General features: G+C 55.1%; 1 protein-coding gene across 1 annotated transcript in view; it reads left to right on the top strand.

The window, feature by feature from the left end:
• UTP4 (UTP4 small subunit processome component) overlaps positions 1-20543 on the top strand; it is a 175075-nt gene that overhangs the window by 43482 nt on the left and 111050 nt on the right. Inside the window, exons 7-8 of the mRNA XM_029608320.1 lie at positions 15375-15466; positions 15990-16086. Of these exons, the coding sequence (XP_029464180.1) occupies positions 15375-15466; positions 15990-16086 (189 nt within the window). The remainder of the gene's footprint in view (positions 1-15374; positions 15467-15989; positions 16087-20543) is intronic.

Here is a 20543-nt window from a genome sequence, read left to right as displayed (position 1 = left end):
CCCAAACCAAATAAGCCTGATACTTCACCTTCAATGCATATACAGCATAGTTCTCTGCTTCAACGACAGGGGAGAAGAAAAAAGGGTTCGCACTCACAAAGCGGGGAGTTAGCTGGCTTGTTACGGCGGTTACTACCCCAAACCAAATGTGTCTGATACTTCACTTTCGATGCATATCCAGCATGGCTCTCTGCTTCCACGGCATGGGAGAAGACTGATACATCACGCATTTCCAGCATAGCTCCCTGCTTCAACAGCAGGGGAGAAGAAAAACAACCAATAAGGACTGTATAACATAGTCCTGGGTAAAACAAATAAGCATGGGTGTAGCTTGCTTTTTGCGGCGGTTACTACCCCTACTACCCCTAACTAATCAAGCTAGATATTTCAATGGTGGGGATGGAAGGTAAATAGAACCAAGAGCTAAGAGAAACAGATAAGTATGAGAGAAAAAATGTGTGAAGCTTGCTGGGCAGACTGGATGGGCCGTTTGGTCTTCTTCTGCCGTCATTTCTATAATCTATCTATCTATAATCTATAGAACTGCACCTGGGACAGGTGGTTCTCGTGGCGCCGGAATGGCCACAGTCGTCCATAGGTTCACGGATCTCGTGCAGCTGGGCTCTCGAAGGCCCATTGCGGCTAGCTCATCTGCCGCATCTTCTCTGTCAGGGACCCATATTTTCGGATCGGGAGGATCACTTCTCTCTCGCGACTTGGCTTTTGAGAGGCGACGTTTACGCTTGAGGGGCATTGTCGTGTCTGGACCCTTTTCTGCGGATCCATGACGATCGCGTGACGTTGCACATGGTTCCGTCATTCGTTCCTAAGGTGGTTTCGGCCTTTCAGGTAAACAAGACTGTGGAACTTCCAGGATTTCCACATTGATCCAGGGACTCTGCCCGGGACAAGGACCTTCATCTTTTGGATGTCCGACGCGCCCTATTGCGTTATCTGGAGATTACCAATGACTTCCGATGTTCTGATCACTTGTTCATTCTCTTTGGGGGGCCCAAAGAAGAGGGGATAACCTTCTAAGGCGACCATATCTCGTTGGCTCAAGGAAGCAGTTTGCTCGGCATACATTGCCCGTGGTCGGCCGATTCCTGTGGGTTTTCGAGCACATTCCACTAGGGCCCAGGCTACTTCCTGGGCAGAGTGTCAACTCCTGTCGCTTCAGGAGATCTGTAGAGCGGCAGTGTGGTCTTCTATTTACACTTTCACTAAGCATTATCGATTGCACGTTAATGCGACTGATGAATCGTCCTTCGGTGAGAGTGTTCTGCGTGCGGGTCTTTTGGGTTCCCGCCCAGTGTAAGGTGGCTTGGGTACATCCCACTTCTCTGGACTGATCCTGTATGTACTGGGAAAAGAAAATTGGTTCTTACCTGCTAATTTTCGTTCCAGTAGAGGCCCACCCCTTCCATCAGATTCCGAAAGACTGTGTTGGCTAGCGTTTGCCTATCTAGTTTTCACGAAGCTCCTTTTTGGCAGAAAGGTTGAGGGAGCAGTTATTCGCAGTTGGTTTCGTTTATTTTTTGCCTAGAGTGAAGGGGTAGTCAGAGTTTTATGTTAGCTACCTCTCACTCCTTAGTTCTGTTATCTTGGGCTTGGGTACAGAACAATACTGAGGGACTGCAGGTGGCACTCTAGTATATATGGCAGTGCCCAAGTTTTGGTTCTCTGACTCCATCTGCTGGTAGGGATACACAACCCACTTCTCTGGACTGATCCTTGGTACTACTGGACAAAAATTAGGCAGGTAAGAACCAGTTTTCTTTTCAGGGGCAAGCTGGAGAGAATCTGGAGCAGCTCATGAAGCAGTTGGGGGAGTTGAAGGGTAATAATTTGCCTGAGGACAGGAAAACCCCCAAGAAGTCTTTTCCTCCGCGAGCTCGCTTCCGAGAGGCAAGGAGGTTTCGCACTGGCAAGAGCCCTGGGCCAGCAGCGCAAAACAGAATTCTGTCAGGCAGGCAGTCCTTTTGATACCAATGCAGATCTCTGAGGGACAGTGGTTCCAGGGAGGGGATAGAAATAAGATTGACCAATGAAGGTGAGCTGGTCGGCTCCTCTCCGGATGCTGTCTGAGGGAGGCCGTCCCTCTTCTATGAGGAGTGGATCAGGATTGCCTCTGACCAGTGGGTCCTAGAGGTGGTAAGAGACGGCTATGCCTTAGAATTTTCTCGTCCACTCAGGGACGCCTTTGTAATCTCCCGCCGTGCTTGTAATTCCACCGCTGCGTCTCCTGGTCCAAGCGGGAGGCGGTGCGGAATATTTTGCAAAGGCTACAGCTCCTGCACATCATTGTGCCTGTGGCCCTCAGGAGAGGGGGTAAGATTGATACTCCCTGTACTTCGTGGTGCCCAAAAAGGAGGGGATCTTTCGGCCCATTCTCAATCTGCAGAAGGTCAATGCTGCCCTCTGGGTGCTGTGGTTTCAGATGGAGACGTGGCACACAGTGATAGCAGCAGTGTGCAAAAGCGAGTTTCCCTGTACGTACCTGGATCAGTCCAGACCGTGGGTTATGTCCCCATTCCAGCAGATGGGAGTCAGCCAAAGCTTTGAGGGGGCGTCACCATAAGTACTACTACCACCCCTCTGCAGGAGTTCAGTATCTTCTGACTCCAGCAGATGCAAGTAGGGGAATCTGGGCTTGCTCCCGATTACCTGTAACCATTGTTCCCTTGATTGGGTTTTTCTTCTCCTGTCTATTATATTTAGTTGTTTTGGATCAAGTTTGTTCTTTAAAAAAAAAAAAAAAAGTTAATTGGTTTAATTGGAGAGGCGTGGCTTCCTTTTGGTGCTGTGTCTCTCTCTCCTTTCCCGGCGACTAGGCTGTTGTTGTTCACCGGGGTAAGTTGTATTGGTTTTTGCTGTATTTTTCTTTTGCAGCTTATTTGGACGCGGCGGCCGGTGGAACCGGCCTCCCACCGTTTTCTCTCCCTCTCCCGCGGCCATCTTGCCGGCTCCTCGTGGGCTGGAGCAGGGAGCTCTTCTTCGGCGGGTTGTGAGGCCAGGAAGGCCCCCCCGCGGCCTCGTGGGCTGGAGCAGGGAGCTCTTCTTCGGCGGGTTGTGAGGCCAGGAAGGCCCCCCCGCGGCGCCGTTTTTCAGCCGGCGGGCAGTGCAGGCCGATCGGGCCCCCCGCACACGGCGTTTCTCCTCTCGGCCCCCCCGAGGCTTTCTGAAATTTTTTTTTTTTGCCTGCCTGCTCCGTTTTCCGCCAGCGCTCCCCGATGCCGCGGCCGTTGCGTTGTTCGGCCTGCGGCGACCCGGGATCGCACATTTCGCGCGAAGGGATCTGCGCTCGGTGCCTCCCCGGGGGGGAAGGCACGTCGCGGTCCCGGGACGATTTTTCCTTTTTGGCAGGCTTTGCCCGGGCGGTGCGGGCCGGCCCTCCCCCATTCTTGGCGGGAACGGCGGCCATATTGCATTCCCTGCGCCCTGAAGGGACTCAGGCAGCGCGGGAGGACAGGGATTCCCCCAAGGGTTCCCCCTCGAGCTTGTTGCCGGAACCGGATCTGGTGGACACGGGTTCCACGGGGTCCCCCCCACCGGGGCCCCCTCGGGTAGGCCGGGGCTTTCCCCGGAATTTATAAACCGCTGATGCACACTGCATATCTACAGGGCCTGGACGCCCCCTTCGGGTCCGCCCCCCGCTAAGGTCCCGTGGCCCTCGTCTCCCCCTCAGGCCCCCCCGTCCCGGCGGGAGTGGGGGCCCCCCAGCCTCCCGCCCGCAGGCCGGCTTCCCGTGGGAGTCGGAGGCGGGGGGGCCGGGCCCAGCGTCCCCGGGGCCGGACCTGTGGGATTTGCGCAAGGGGACTCCTCGGCAGAGTGGGACAACCCGCGCACGCTGCGTCTCTTCCAGCGGGAAGAGCTGGAGGAGCTTATCCCGCAAATCATCCAGGAGTTAGACCTCGATCCACCGCCGGATCCACCAGCTCCCGTAGCGCCCGCTGTCGTCACTTCGGCTAAGAAGGTGACCCGGTGCTGGCAGCCCTTCGTCCGAGGGCTCGGGCGTTCCCCATCCACGAGTCGTTCCTGCAGCTCCTCACTAGGGAATGGGACGCTCCCGAGGCTTTCCCTCAAGGTCAGTTGTGCTATGGGAAAACTGTATCCGCTGCTGGAGGATTATCTGGATCTCATCAAGGTACCGAAAGTGGACTCCGCGGTGTCGGCAGTCACGAAGAGGACAACCATACCTGTCACGGGTGGCGCAGCCTTACGGGATGCGGGCGGTGATGTGCAGCTCGCTAGCGCAGAGGGCGAGCCTCCTCTGGGTGCAACAGCTTCTCACCTCTCAGGTTCTGCCGGCCGGAGAGGCCGCCCAGGCGGATCGGCTGGAAGCTGCGGTGGCGTATGGGGCTGATGCCTCCTACGACCTGTTTCGGGTCCTGGCCTCGATCAATGGTCTCGGTAGCGGCGGATACGTCCTCCAAGTCGAGCCTGGGGTCCCTGCCTTTCAGGGGTAAGTTCCTGTTCGGGGAGGACTTGGACCAGCTCATCAAGTCCCTGGGGGAGAACGCGGTCCATCGTCTGCCGGAGGACAGGTACCGGCCCTCCAGGGCGTTCTCATCTTCACGAACCAGGGCCAGGGCGCAACGGCGCTACAGGAATTACAGGCCGGCGGCCCCCAGGTCCTCCGCCACCAGGTCACAGCCCTGGTTGCGCTCCTTTCGCGGGCGCAGGCCCGCGCGTCCCGCCTCCGGATCAGGGCAGCCCTCTCCTAAGTCCTCCCAATGATGTTCGGCTCGCCCACTCCATCGTCCCCAGGATTGGAGGGCGGCTGGCGTTCTTCTACGAGGAGTGGGCGCGGATCACTTCGGACCAGTGGGTCCTGGATACCATAGAACACGGCTACGCGTTGGGAATTTGTCCGCGCCCCGCAGGGAAGGTTCATCTTCTCCCCCTGTGGCTCAGCCTCCAAGCGAAGGGCGGTGCAGTCGACACTGGACCGTCTTCGGGAGATAGGAGCCATTGTGCCCGTGCCCTCCGGAGAGGTGGGCTTGGGCCATTATTCCATCTACTTCGTGTTTCCAAAGAAGGACGGCTCCCACAGACCCATCCTGGACTTGACGGAAGTCAACAAATCCCTCCGGGTGGTCCGATTCCGGATGGAAACACTGCGCTCGGTGATTGCGGCAGTGCTTCGGGGGGAGTTCCTGACCTCCTTGGACCTGACGGAGGCCTACCTTCATATTCCCATCCGTCGGGAGCATCATCGGCTTCTCCGGTTCAAGATTCTGGACCAACACTTCCAGTTTGTAGCGCTCCCGTTCAGATTGGCGACGGCACCGCGCACCTTCACCAAGATCATGGTGGTCGTGGCGGCCGCCCTTCGGAAGGAGGGTATTCTGGTTCATCCTTACCTGGACGATTGGCTCATTCGAGCGAAATCTTTCACACTTGGTCAGGCGGCGGTGTCCAGGGTAATACAGTTCCTGCAGTCCCTGGGATGGGTAGTGAACTTCTCCAAGAGTTCCCTCGTACCCTCACAGCGCTTGGATTTTTTGGGGGCGACTTTCGACACTCGTCTGAGCGCAGTCTTTCTACGACAGGACAAGGCGCTCGCCTTGCGGGAACACATACAGCGGTTCTCTGCGTTACCAGTTCCCACCTCATGGGACTACCTGCAGCTCCTGGGGGTGATGGGCTCCACCATCGACATGGTCCCGTGGACGTTCGCTCACCTCCGGCCCCTCCAAAGGGCGCTTCTATCCCGCTGGAAACCTCTCTCGCAGGACTACCAGGTGCTCCTTCCCCTTCCACAGGTGGCCAGGAACAGCTTCTGCTGGTGGATGGATCCGGAGAATCTGGCTCGCGGCGTGTCCCTCGATCTCCCACATTGGGTGGTGGTCACCACCGATGCCAGTCTCGTAGGCTGGGGGGCGGTCTGCGAACGCAGTTCTGCGCAGGGGACGTGGTCCACGGAGGAGACGAAGTGGTCCATCAATCGTCTGGAGACCAGGGCGGTCAGACTAGCTTTGCGCCACTTTCTACCACTCCTACGGAATCGGGAGGTTCGGGTCCTATCGGACAACGCGACCACGGTGGCCTACATCAACCGGCAGGGCGGCACTCGCAGTCCACAGGTCGCGCTCAAAGCAGCCATGCTGATGCAGTGGGCGGAACGACATCTGGTCCGTCTGGCGGCCTCGCGCATCGTGGGCGGGGACAACGTCAAGGCGGATTTCCTCAGTCGCCAGCGCCTGGACCCCGGGGAATGGTCCCTCTCCGACGAGGCGATGCAGCTGCTTGTTCGCCGGTGGGGAACTCCCCACATGGATCTAATGGCGTCCGTGCAAAACGCAAAGGCTCCCCGTTTCTTCAGTCGTCGAAGAGAGCGAGGAGCAGAGGGTGTGGATGCCCTGGTGCTCCCGTGGCCGGACCATCTTCTTCTCTATGCGTTTCCGCCATGGCCTCTGGTGGGAAGACTACTCCGCAGAATAGAAGCTCATCGGGGACTCGTGATCTTCGTCGCACCAGAATGGCCACGGAGACCCTGGTTTGCGGACCTTCTCCAACTGGTGATCGACGGCCCCATCCGCCTGGGACATCCCCCTCGCCTCCTGCATCAGGGCCTGGTATTTTTCGACCAGGCAGAACTCTTCTGTCTTGCGGCCTGGCTTTTGAGAGGCAACGTCTCCGCCGCCGAGGTTACCAGGAGGCGGTAGTGTCAACGCTCTTGCGTTCCAAGAAGACTTCGACGTCGGCGACCTATGGTCGGGTCTGGAAGGTTTTCGAACTGTGGTGCACCGACCAGAACACGAGACCCACAAAGGCTTCGGTTCCTCAGATCCTTCAGTTTCTACAAGCGGGGGTAGACAAGGGGCTCGCCTATAATTCACTGCGAGTTCAGGTGGCCGCCCTTGGGTCGCTCCTGCGCGACGGGGGCTCCCTGCTTCAGCACCCGGATATTATGCGTTTCCTCAAGGGTGTCAAGCACTTGCGACCTCCGGTCCGGGAACCTTGTCCCGCTTGGAGTCTTAACCTCGTGCTCCGCTCTATGTCGGAACCTCCGTTTGAACCATTGCGCAACGCGACGATTAAGGACCTCACTCTCAAGACAGTGTTTCTGGTGGCCATTTGCTCCGCTCGACGCATCTCGGAACTGCAGGCCCTGTCGTGTAGAGAACCCTATCTCCGCTTCTCTGACTCCGGAGTTTCGCTCCGCACTGTTCCCTCCTTCCTTCCGAAGGTGGTGTCTGCGTTCCATGTGAATCAGACGGTGGAACTGCCGTCTTTCTCGTCGTCTGAACCAAGGGCTCTCCGACTTCTGGATGTCAAGCGCACTCTGCGTATCTATCTGGAGGCTACGAATGAGTTCCGGACTTTCGACCATCTCTTCGTACTTTGGTCCGGTCCTCGGAAGGGTTCCCAGGCCTCAAAGACGACCGTGGCCCGATGGCTGAAAGCCAGCATTGCCGCTTCTTACATTGGGGCGGGGCGGACTCCCCCGCCCGGCATCGTGGCGCATTCTACGCGTTCGCAGGCGGCTTCCTGGGCGGAGACTCGTTCGGTCTCCCCACAGGAAATCTGTCGTGCGGCCGCCTGGAAGTCGCTACATACGTTCTCGAGACACTATCGTCTACACCTCGCCTCTTCTGTCTCTGGGCATTTTGGCGAGCAGGTTCTCCAAGCAGGCCTCGCAGGACCCCACCCGGTTTAGGGAAGCTTGGGTACATCCCACGGTCTAGACTGATCCAGGTACGTACAGGGAAAAGAAAATTATTATTTACCTGCTAATTTTCGTTCCTGTAGTACCATGGATCAGTCCAGACGCCCACCGCTTTTGGGTTGTAATCCTGCTCAGCTGTCTTCTATGGGGCGATAGTGATCATTCCTGTTTTTCACGATTTCTCAGTTTTCACTGTATTTCGCAGTCCCTTTTGGGGTTGGCACGCTGTATTCATGTTCTCCTACCCGTTGGTGGGAGGGTTACAGTTCATTCTTTGGTTGTGCGGCTGTTTGTTGCCGTTCACTTTAAACTTGATCCAATACGGGGGTTTGTTTGTTTACTCGGGCTTTGATATACTCGATACTGAACTCCTGCAGAGGGGGTAGTAGTACTTATGGTGACGCCCCCTCAAAGCTTTGGCTGACTCCATCTGCTGGAATGGGGACATAACCCACGGTCTGGACTGATCCATGGTACTACAGGAACGAAAATTAGCAGGTAAATAATAATTTTCTTTTCTGGCATCGTTGGACTTGAACGAAGCCTATCTTCACATCCCTATTCGTGCCGAACACTGGAGGTTCCTGAGGTTCATAGTCCTGTGCAAGCATTTCCAATTTTGAGCCCTTCCCTTTGGGTTGGCTAGTATCTAGTAGCGCTGGAGGTGCAAGATCTATTTGTTTGGGCAGAGAAACATTTGGCAAGAATAGCTGCTTCCCTTGTGGCCGGAGTGGACACCGTGCAGGAGGACTTCCTCAGCAGGCAGCGTCTGGATCCGGGGGAGGGGAGTTGTTGGCGGAGGCCTTCGCCTTGTTTCAGGCCAGGTGAGGCAGACCTGTGGTGGATCTCATGGTGACTTCAGAAAATGCGAAGATGGATCAGTTTTTTAATCACAAAAGGGAGCTCAGATTGGAGGGCGTCGACGTTCTCATTCAACCGTGGCACTCCATTAATTTAGCAAGTAGCTCATTTAAAACAAATCGAAGAAATTTTTTCTCACTCAGCACATAGTTAAGCTCTGGAATTCATTGCAGAGGATGTGGTTACAGCAGTAACCACATCCTCTGGGTTTAAAAAAGGTTTGGATAAGTTCCTAGATGATAAATCCATGAACTTCTGTGATGGTAATTAATAGTAGCTTATGATCTATCTAATGTTTGGGTACTTGCCAGGTACTTGTATCTTGGATTGGCCACTGTTAGAAACAGGATACTGGGCTTGATGGACCCTTGGTCTGACCCAGTATGACCCAGTCGGTTCTCGAGCCCGCTGACAGCCACGGGTTCGGAAACCAGACGCCGGCAAAATTGAGCATCCGGTTTTCAAGCCGCGGGCTGATTTAAAAAAATTTTTTTTTAACTTTTGGGACATCTGACTTAATATCGCCATGAAATTAAGTCGGAGGGTGCACAGAAAAGCAGTTTCTTGCTTGGCTGCACATTTTATTTACTGTATCACACGAGAATGACTAATAGGGCCATCAACATGCATTTGCATGTTGCGGGCGCTATTAGTCCTTGGGGGGGGTTGGACGCGAATTTTCGATGCGCTACTACCCCTTACTGAATAAGGGGTAAAGCTAGCGCGTCGAAATCGCACGTCCAAATGCCGGTTAACAGTGCTGATACAGTGGAGCGCACTGTACTGTATCAGTCTGTATGTTAAGTTAAGGGGGTCTATTTTTCAGGGGGCTCCAACTTTTAAGTCTCTGTTTGCCCAAAATATATTGGGGTTTGTTAAGGTGGACATCTTGACTTGGGTACAGGTCAATACTGAGGGACTGCAGATGGCACTCTTGGTTATGTAGCAGTGCCTCAAAGTTTTGTTCCCTGCCTCCATCTGCTGGTTGGGATGCATAAACCCACTTGTCTGGACTGATCTGTGGTACTTCAGGAATGAAAATTCCCTGTACGTACCAGGATCAGTCCAGGACACCTGGGTTGTGACTCCGCACCAGTAGATGGAGACAGACTAAAACTTGTGGGCGGAGCCATATATGCCCCTGTGCCAGTCACAGCCCCTCAGTCTTACTCTGTCTCCAGTAGGTGGTGCAGGTCTAGTCACAGCCTCTGAGTGGCCTGAGGACTGATAGTTTAGTCAGGGTCATTCTGGTTTTATTGGTTTCAGTCTTTTGGCTTTGGTTATTTAAAAAAAAAAAAAAAAAAAAAAAGCAAATTTACAAGTGAGAAGAGGAAGCTGTCCGTGCTGCCTCCCAGGGGGGTGGGAAGGTTCTGAGGGGACCATCCCCCCCTGGTTGAGGCCGCTGCTGAGGGTCGAGGACCTGGCCTACCACAGGCAGCAGCGTAGGGGGTGACACCGGGGAGCCCGGTTCACTCACCCCCAACAGAAGCAGAAGACCCAGGACCCTGGACAGCGGCAGGTTTGAGTACAAAAAAAAAAAAAAAATTGTACTTTTATTTTTCTTGTGCGGCTCTCCGTTTTCTTCGCCGGTGGGGGGGTGTTTTCTCGGCTCGGCTCGGGACGGGGAGTGTTTTCGGCGGTAGGATTTTGTTTTTGGAATTTCTGATTTGTTAGTTCGCCGCCCGCCGCAACCGCGTGGATGCCGAGGGGTTCGGTTGCCGCGCTTGCGGCTCGGCGCGTGGCTCTCACGAGAGGGGATTTGCCCTGCCTGTGTTCCGGGCGGGAGGGAACGTCCGGGACAGACAGGGGGGGTCGATTCCGGTCGGCACGGTCGCCCTCACGCGATTTGGCAGTTCCTGTCATACCGGCTGACCCCTTCCCGCTGGGCGCGGGAGCGGCGGCCATCTTGGGGTCAGCCCGCGAAATTGGGCGCGAATCGACAGGGAATCCCAACATGCCTCCCGCGTTGCCTCCTCGGCACAGGCCTTCGAAGGGGGGTCCTCCGGGGGGGGCTGTCTCCCGGGGGAGGCTAGCGCGGAGGGGACCTCCTCGGTTTTGGGGTTCTCGGTTTTTGGCCATTTTCGCGCTCCCACTGCGCAAGGTACTCAAGGGCAGGGCCCGCAGGCGCCAGGAACAGCATGGCCACCCTAAGGGGGATGGCCCACGGCAGGAGAAATCCGGGTCCTCGTTTTCGGCCGTTTTCGCGCTCCTGCTGCGCACGTTACTCAAGTACAAGGGCCGCAGGCGCAAGGAGAAGCATGGCCTCCCTCAGGGGGATGGCCCACGGAAGAAGGAATCCCGGGTGGGCCCAGATCTCTCCCCGGCTCCAGCAAAGGGAATGCGACCACCGAGAGGGGTCCCGCAGGATACGGACTCTGCGTCCACCTCACAGGATGCGGTGGATACGCCCGGGGAGCCCCTGGGGGGGGCCGATGGAGCGTCCGGGGACAGTTCTGCCCTGACTGGTCCGGGCAAACAATCAAACCAGTTATGTGGATGGCCCTACGCTGGTTCGGTGTTACGCAGAGATGAACTGTCCCCGCTTATCCCGGCTATCCTCAACGACCTAGGGGTGGATGCCCCACCGACAGTTTCGCGCCCTGGAGCGAACTTGGACCCAGTCCTGCTGGGGCTCACTGGTCCAGCGGTGGCTTCACATTCCGTTCTCGGCGTCAGAAGGAATGGGATACTCCAGAGCTGGGTCTGACGGGGACCAAGGCAAGGGACAAGCTTTATCTGCTGCCAGAGGACGCACTGGAGCTTCTACGGCTTCCGAAGCTAGATGCGGCGGTGTCGGCAGTAACAAAGAGTTCAATCTTCGAAGTTTCAGCGTGGAGGGGTCCGAGCTGCCATCTGTAGTAACTACGCCATGCGGGCTAGTTGCGCTGGGCCCAAGTTCTACAGGCGACTGCAGGTTTTTTCGGCTCAAGACGCCACGCAGGCGGATCGTCCGGAGGCTGCCATCGCTTATAGTACGGATGCCCTCTATGATCTACTGCGTACTTCGGCTAGTTCCATGGTCGCTGCTGTTTCGGCTCATCGATTTGCTTTGGCTTCACAACGGGGCAGCGGATGGATCCTCCAAGGCTCTCCTCGGGGCACGGCCCTTCAGGGGAAAGCTATTATTCGGTTAAGAGTTGGATGATTGAGGTTTCCCTGGATGAGAACCGGGTTTTTTCAAGCTCCCAGAAGACAGGTCCATAACTCGGTCCCCCTATTCTGCTAGGTCCCGCTTCCACGGTTGAAAGAGATCTCGTCCCCAGTGGTCCTCTGGGCCTCCTGATCGCTCGACGTCTTCACTGGCCTCCTCGTGGCCACAGTCCTTCCAGGGGGAAGCGTCACGGCAGACAGGGAAGAACCCCGTCCGGCACAGGGCCCAAGGCCTCGCAATGAGATACTGCTGGGCCATTCCTTAAGGCAGCCACCGCCCTTTGTTCCAATCGTGGGGGCGAGGTTGATTTTCGAGGAATGGGCCAACATAACGTCCGACCTGTGGGTCCTCAACGTCTTAGAGAACAGTTACGAGTTAGATTTTGTACGAACTCCGCCGGACAAATTCCTGATGGCGCCCTGCAAAGGTCCATGGATCACGGGGGCGGTGCACCGCGCCCTCCAGCGGGGCACAGGCCGTTATTCCATTTACTTCATCGCCCCGAAGGAGGACGGCATGTCCCGGCCTATTTTGGTTCTCACAGGGGTAAACAAATGGCACCGACCCTCGGACTTGGCCCGAATCAGCTGATCGTCCAAGTAGGGGTGTACCAGGAACCCCTCCAGTCGCGGTTGTGCCGCCACAACTACCATTACCTTCGTAAACGTGCAAGGAGCCCTGGCGAGTCCGAAGGGGAGCACTCGGCATTGGTAGTGCCTGCCTAAGATGCACAATCTGAGGAGCAGCTGGAAGAATGGTGGGATGCTGACATGAAGGGACGCCTCTGGGAGCCCCCAGGAGGCCAGGATTTCGCCTGGCCGCACCGAGGCACTCACTGACCGATTCCTTCCATCTTGAAGGCTGGCACGCGCAGGCATCGCGCACGCAAGCTTCAGTCTAAAGTGCGTCGATTATTGAGTCTTCAGCTGCCGCTGGTTGCGATTATCTGACAGTTCGGGGGTCGATGGTGTCCACCCTGGCGTTGGTTCTTTGGGCTTTGCTCATCTACGCCCAGAAGGTTTCATCTACCGCGTCCGCTCACTGCCCAGGCGAGGGCCAGTCTTCATGGGTGGCTCAATTTGGACCATCTCACTTGCAGTATATCCCTGCTGGTTCCCCACTGGACAGTGGTGACGACGGATACCAGCCTCTCCGGTTGGGCAGCGGTCTGCCTAAGCAAGTCAGTGCAGGGCCGGTGTTCCTTCGGCCAGTCGCAGTGGTCCATTAACCGTCCAGAAACCTGGGCGGTACACCTGGCTCTGCAGGCCTCCCTTCCTGTGGCCCGGGGGAAGGCGGTCCGCATGTTGTCGGTCAGTGCAACAGTGGTATCGTACATCAATCGCCAAGGGGGGACAAGGAGTCCACTAGTGGCGGAGGAGGCGCAGCTGCTGATGAGCTGGGCAGAGCGCCATCGAGGCTCCATCGCCGCGTCCTACATTGCCGGGGTCGACAATGTTCAACCGGACTTCCTCAGCCGACACCATCCAGACCCCGGGGGAATGGGAGTTGGCGGACAATGCTTTTCCGCCTCGTTTCCGAAAGGTGGGGGGCTGCCCCACATGGATCGGATGGCCACTTGGCACAACGCGAAGGCTCCGCGTTTCTACAGTCGGCGTCATGAACGGGGAGCAGTAGGCGTCGACGCGCTGGTCCTTCCTTGGCGGACGGTTGTGCTCCCCTACGTGTTTTCCCCGTGTGGTCGGCGAGATTCTGCAGCGTATATATTGCACCTGTTCCTTGTGATCATAGGGGCACAGGAGTGGCCACGTCGTCCGTGGTTCACAGTTTTCAGCCGGTTGTTGGTGACGTCTCCCATTCGTCTCCAGGAGTTCGCGGGGCTCCTACATCAGGACCCCGTCTGTCTGGAGGATGCAGATCACTTCTGTCTCGCGGCATGGCTTTTGAGAAGGATCGCCCGCGGAGAAGAGGTTACTCAGATGCAGTGATAGCCATGTTGCTGAGGTACAGGAAGCGGTCTACGTCTCTGGCTTATGTCCGGGTCGGGGCGGTTCTGAGGATTGGTGCGTGCAGCGAGGGGTGGATCCCTTTCCGCTTCGGTCGCAGATATTCTACCATTTCTTCAAGCCGCTCTGGCCACCGGCTTGGCGTGCGGTTCGCTACGGGTCCAGGTGGCGGCGCTTGGATGTTGCGGGGTAAGGTCTGGGGAACCTCCCTGGCTCTTCTTCCGGATATCTCCCGTTTTCTTCGGGGGGCCAAACGTCTCCGTCCTCCATTGCATTCCCCTTGGCCTTCTTGGAACCTCTACTGGGTTCTTCCTCCCTAGGCTCGGCTCTGTTTGAGCCCTGGCAGCGTGCAACTCATAAGGTCCTTCATTTGAAGACGGTGTTTTTGGTGGCGATTGTCTCAGCTCGGCGTGTCTCGGAGTTGCGGGCGCTGTCCTGTAGGGAACCGTTCTTGCGGAGGTCCGATTCCGGAGTCTCCTTTTGGACGATCCCTTCCTTCTTTCCTGAGGTGGTGTCGTCTTTTCTCGTGAATCAGTCAGTGGAGTCCTGGCGTTTTCGGGTCGGGGAGTCCGCTGATCCCCCAGTTCAGGAAACTGCAGAAGCTAGATGTGCAGAGGTCTTGTCATTACTTGGAGGTTCCTAATCCGTTCCGGGTAGCCGACCATCTGTTCGTTTTGTTCTCGGGGCCAAAGAAAGGGGCCGCTGCGTCCCGCCCGACGGTCGTGCGTTGGCTTCAGGAGGCCATTGGCTCCGCGTACTTGGTACAGGGTAAGCCGCTTCCGGTGGGTCTGCGGGCTCATTCGACTCATTCCCAGGCCGCATCCTGGGCGGAAGCTTATCAGGTATCGCCTCAAGAGATTGGCAGGGCGGCTCCCTGGAAGTCGATGCATACCCTTATCGGGCGCTACCGGTTGGATGCCCGGGCTCCCGATGCATACCCTTATCGGGCACTACCGGTTGGATGTCCGGGCTCCCGATTCCGGGGGATTGGGAGAGAGGGTACTCCGAGCGGGACTCTCTGCTTCCCACCCTAGGTAAGTTTTGCTCTGGTACATCCCAGGTGTCCTGGACTGATCCTGGTACGTACAGGGAAAGGAAAATTAGTTTCTTACCTGATAATTTTCGTTCCTGTAGTACCAAGGATCAGTCCAGGATCCCGCCCGCAGGGCTTCGCTACAGTAACGGAGAGTCCGCTCATAATTGTTCTTAGTCCTGCTGATCGCTTGTTTAGCTCTTCCGGTTGGGGAGTCCGGTTAGGAGTTTGCTGCTCAGTTTTGGGTTAGAAGTGTATTTTATAGCCAGTTTTGTTGCTTGGTTGCATTGCTACTTTGACATTACGTATGACTGAGGGGCTGTGACTGGCACAGGGGCATATATGGCTCCGCCCACAAGTTTTAGTCTGTCTCCATCTACTGGTGCGGAGTCACAACCCAGGTGTCCTGGACTGATCCTTGGTACTACAGGAACGAAAATTATCAGGTAAGAAACTAATTTTCCTTTAGCAGGTAAATACCAATTTTCCTATAAAATATGCATTCCTCCTGAGCTTCTCTCAACCCCTTCCCCAGCTGGGTTTGTGTCAGGTGTTTCCTTTAGGATTTGAACAGGAGTAGGGGGGAGAGGGAATGGTGGTGGGGGTGCTTGGGTTCTTGGTTTCTTTTACTTAAAGTAACGATGATAAATATCACTGTCCTTGAGCTTCTTTTAATTCACTCCCATCCAGGGCTCGACTCTCACCTTGTCATCCGGCCCCTAATGGAGAAGGTTCAGTCAAAGACCTATGATGCTGCCCTCCGAAAATTTACTTTCCCACATGTAGGTATATGTGTTCAGCTGGAACATCACTGTTCCTTTGTGTACTGTAACAATCTGCACTGGTGCACTCTGATATCATTCTCTTTGTATTCACTATGCCCACCACCCCCCACCTCACAAACCTGCTACACACTTGTGGTATTTTTTGCATCCCAAGGGGGGAATGATCCCCCTGCCATCCTATACCCACAGTCATCTCTTGGCAGTCTCTGGAGGAATTCATCTCACCCATCATACACATACCCATCTCTTGGTACTCTATTGGTGATATGATATGTCTCTGGGTTTCTCTATACATAGTTGTCTTTCAGTACCACATGAGAGAGACTCACATCCCATGTACACTCATCTCCTAGCATCTCTTGAAAGATAAAGGTTAGAAATAGTCTGAGATGTGGTCGTTGTTTGTTTGGTTTTCTCTGCTGTTGCCACATATGAGCTTCATGGCGATACCCATGTGCTTACACTTATGGTGCCGGACAAAACCATCTCATTCTGGCATTCTCTCCTGTTCTGGTTCCAGCGCCGCCTTGTGTCTTGTGCCCAGAAAGCGAAGCTTCTCCTGTTTCAATTCCCCCAATGCCTGGAGCTTTGGAGACTTGGAATGACAGACGCTGTGGGTAAGAGGGGAAAGATGGTTACAGAAGGCATTCTGATTTAGGAGCTACTGTTAAAGAATAGAGACTGGGAAAGGGGCCATGCAGTACGGGCAGGTATGGCGTAGAGCAGGGAGTGCTGGCCTCTCTACAGTGGGTGGGGTGGGTGTGGAAGCGTTGGTTTCTGTATAGTGAGGGAGGGGGAGGGAGGGTTGGCCTCTGTAGAGTGGGTGGGGTTGGGAGAAAACAGCCTTTGTAGAATGAGGGGGTGGAGGAGGGAGCATTGGCCTCTGTAGAATGAGAGGGGTGGGGGAAGGAGCATTGGCCTCTTTAGAGCGAGGGGGTTGGGGGGAGTGAGTGTTGGTCTCTATATAGTGAGGAAGGGGAGGGAGCATTGATCTCTGAGAGTGAGGGGGTAGGGGAGGGTGTGTGTCCTCTGTAGAGTGAGTGGGAAGTGGAGGGAAGCAGGAGTATTGGCCTCCATAGAGTGGGTGGGGAGGGAGCGGGAGCATCGGCCTCTGTAGTGCGTGGAAGAAGCGTTGGCCTCTGTATAATGGAGGAGGCAGTGTTGACCTTTGTAGAGTGAGGGGGTGAGGAAAGCAGTGTTGGCCTCTGTAGAACGAGAAGGGTGAGGGAAGGAGCGTTGACTCCATAGAATGAGAGGGGTGAGGGAGGGAGCATTGGCCTCTGTAGAACTAGGGGGGGGGGGGGGGGGGAGGGAGCGGTGGCCTCTATAAAACGAGGGAGGCAAGGGAGGGAGCGATGGCCTCTGTAGAATGAGGGGGGTGAGTGTTAGCCTCTGTAGGGTGGGGAAAGGGAGGGATCATTGGCCTCTGTAGAGTGAGGGGGCAGGGAAGGGAATGTTAGCCTCTCTAGAGAGAGGGCGGGCAGGAGAGAAAGTGTTGGCCTCTGTAGGGTGGGGGAGTGTTGGCCTCTGTAGAGTGAGAGGGACGAGAGAGGGAGTGTTAGCATCTGTAGAGTGGGTGGGGAGGGGGAGGGAACGTTGGCCTCTCCAGAGTGTGAGGGTGGACGGGAGAGAAAATGTTGGCCTCTTTAGAATGAGGGAACATTGGACTCCGTAGAGCAAGGGGGTGTTGGCCTCTGTAGAGTGAGGGGGCGGGAGAGGGAGCGTTGGCCTCTGTATAGTGAGGGAGGCAGCATTGGCCTCTATAGAGCAAGGGGGCGGAGGAGGGTACATTGGCCTCTGTATAGTGGGGGAGGCAGCCTTGGCCTCTGTACAGTTAGAGGGCAGGGGAGGAAACGTTAGCCTCTGTACAGGGAGGTGAGGGAAGCAGAGTTGGCCTCTGTAGAGCGAGGAGGAGGGAACATTGGACTCTATAGTGAGGGAGGTGGGGGAGGCAGAGTTGGCCTCTGTAGAGCGAGGAGGAGGGACAGTTGGACTCTATATAGTGGGGGAGGGAGGGAAGGGGATAGGAGGCAGCATTGGCCTCTGTAGAGCAAGAGGGTGGGGGAGGGGGCATTGGCCTCTGTATAGTGGGGGAGGCAGCCTTTGTAGAGTGAGGTGGCTGGGAAGGGAGTGTTGGCCTCTGAGGGGGAGGGAACATTGACCTCTATATAGTGAGGGAGGCAGATGGGGTTGAGGAGGCAGTGTTGGCCTCTGTAGAGTGGATGGGAAGGGGAGGGACTGTTGGCATCTGTAGAGTGAGGGAGGTGGGAGAGGCAGTGTTTGCTTCTGTAGAGTGAGGGGGAAGGAACTTTGGGCTCTATATAGGGAGGGAGGATTGGCCTCTGAAGAGAGAGGGGGCGGAGGAAGGAGAGGGAGTGTTGGCCTCTTTATAGTGAAGGAGGCAGGTGGAGTGGGGAAACAAGCATTGGCCTATGTAGAGTGAGGGGGGGAGATAGTGTTGGCCTTTGTAGAGCAAGGACAGTGGGGGAGGTAGCATTGGCCTCTAAATAGTGAGGGAGGCAGATGGGACCAAAGGAAAACTTAATGGTGTCTCACAATAGTGTGGTGAATTTCTTTGAATTAGATCCAGTCCAGTGCTCCCTCTAGTATGCTTACATTTTAATAAGGCTTTTGATGCTGTTCAAGCAGGAGTCTGACTGGGACTAGGTACTCGGGTGGTAAACTGGGAAAATGAGAGAGAGCAGAAGGTAGTGATGGATGATGTTGACTGTAAGGGAAGGAGTGGGCAGGGGAAATGTCATCAGTGGAGTCACTCGAGGATCAGCCCCAAGACCAGTAATTTTTTGCACAACCAAAGATCCGAAACCAGTAAAATGAAGAATGACCTGAGAAAACTTGGAGTGGTGAAGAGTTTAATACAAAAAAAGTGTAGATTCCTGGCATGTAGCCAGATGGACTCAGGACCAATGGGTTATATGCTCCCCTGCTAGCAGATGAAGATAGTCAGGTTTCAAAGCTGCTGTCACCTTAGATACAGCCCCTGCAGTGACCTCAGCCCTTCAGTATCTCTCCGTCTCCTAGCAGATGGGGACATGCTTTCCTTATTAGGATCCACTGTACTCTTTAGAAGAGGAAATATTACCTTTAAATTGGAGAAGGATTGAGCCCCACTCTCGTGTGGTGATACCTAAAGGTCCTCCCCAAGTTGAGAATTCCTGAGGCGATTTACGAGATCCCTCAGAGGTGTGCCTTGGGCCAGTAGCTGGTTCCCAGCATGGACTTTGCTGCTTAAGCAGCTGAAAGGCAGTGGGTGAAGGAAGCAGAGTGCGGCGGTGACGGCCAAAGCCCTCTCCCTCCGCAGCTGGAGACCGTCTCTGTACTCAGCCGGTAGAACTGAGCCCAGGTAAGTTTAAAAAAAAACAAACGAGGATTTCCCGTTCAGAGATGTTGGAGGGGTTTCAAGTAAGGCTTCCTCCAGTTTCCTTGTTCGGTGCACTGTACTGACATTGTTCCCAGTCTGTTGCTCTAAAGGGAAGTGGGCATCCTAGCGGGTTGAGTGGCCCCTCAGTGAGCTAGGCCCTGCTTGAGGCTTAGTCGGCACACCGCATGGTAGGCCGCTTCATGTTGCACGCGGTGTTGTGCGCGTTGCATTGCTCTCCATACAACGTCGGTACGTGTGGTGCATGCTGGCTCTGTGCACAACTTCGCGCACAGTCTACGCACACAACTACTTGGGTACAGAATTCCCAAGCACACGGGCTGTGCATGCGCCTTGCTGCGGCCCGAAATCTGTGCGCACAAAGTCTTCAAGCGCGAGCTGGCTGAATTCGCAGCTGCTGTCTCTAATGGCTCCAGCAGCAAAGAAACATAAGTGCCATTCCCAGTACGTACAAAATCAGTCCAGAGAAGTGGGTTGTGTATCCCTACCAGCAGAGGACCAAAATCTTGGGCACTGCCATATATACCAGAGTGCCACCTGCAGTTAGCCAGTATTTCTCTGACTCCAGCAGAGGGTAGAGATACACTCCTGCAGTTTTGTAGTTTAGGTTTTTTCAGTTAGTTAGTTAGCATTTTTTCTTGAACTTGCGGCGCTTCCTGAGGTGTTAGGCACCTTTGTGGGCCATCCCTTAGTGGAAGCCGGGGGATTGGGAATCTCTGTCTGAGTTTTGCATGCCTCGGGTCAGTGGGTGACTTCCAGGGGCTCCTGGTTTCTCCCCACCGACACTGCTACAGCTGTTCCTTCGATCCCTTCTTCAGCATCTTGAGTAAAGTTTATTCACAAAAAAAAAAAAAAAAAAACATTCAAAGTTCCCTGTACGTAGCAGGATTAGTCCAGACTGCTGGGTTATGCCTCCCTTCCAGCAGATGGAGTCAGAGAAAAGCTGAAAAGCACCCCCCCAGATATACTGGTGTGCCACCTGCGATCCTTCAGTATTTCTCTGACTCCAGCAGATATCAGAGGGGCATAACCTGCGGTCCTGATCCTTGTCAAATTTTCCAGATTGATAATTCATCTGACAGATTTGAAAGTGCCACCTTTGACTAGACCAACCTATATTGCAAAACAAACAAAATAAATAAATAAATAAATCTTTATTAGGTTTTTCCTTTCTGGCATTCAGGCGGTGCGGAGGCATACTTAAGGGCAGGCTAGGCAGAGCATTGCCCTAACACCGAGTTACCTGGAGAATCTCTCTTGCCCGGTGACCCAGGGGGAGTATTTACCGGTGGGCCGGTCACTCTCCCCCTTTTTCATTCCAGAGACGTTACAAATTCCTCTGAAGGTGGCTAGTATTTTATTGTAGGCAGGGGAGTGTTTTCCTCTGTTGGAGGGCTCTGATACATATTCCAAAAAAAAAAAAAAGAACGGACCTGTTACTGAGGGGGTCTCTCACTCAGCCCTTTCAGCCCTAGCCTGCCGCGACGTCCTGGGCCTCTGGAGGGGGTGGATTCTTCACCCGACTAACAGGCCGATACAATACAATGCGCTCCGACGGAGCGCACTGTTAACCTGCCCTTGGACGCGCGTTTTCCCATACCCCTTATTCAGTAAGGGGAGGAAAACGCGCGTCCAACCCGTGGCACCTAATAGCGCCCTCAACATGCCCTATTA

The sequence above is a fragment of the Rhinatrema bivittatum genome, chromosome 7 (genome assembly GCF_901001135.1).
Source record: "Rhinatrema bivittatum chromosome 7, aRhiBiv1.1, whole genome shotgun sequence".
NCBI lineage: Eukaryota > Metazoa > Chordata > Amphibia > Gymnophiona > Rhinatrematidae > Rhinatrema > Rhinatrema bivittatum.
This window is presented reverse-complemented; position numbering and strand designations above follow the sequence as displayed.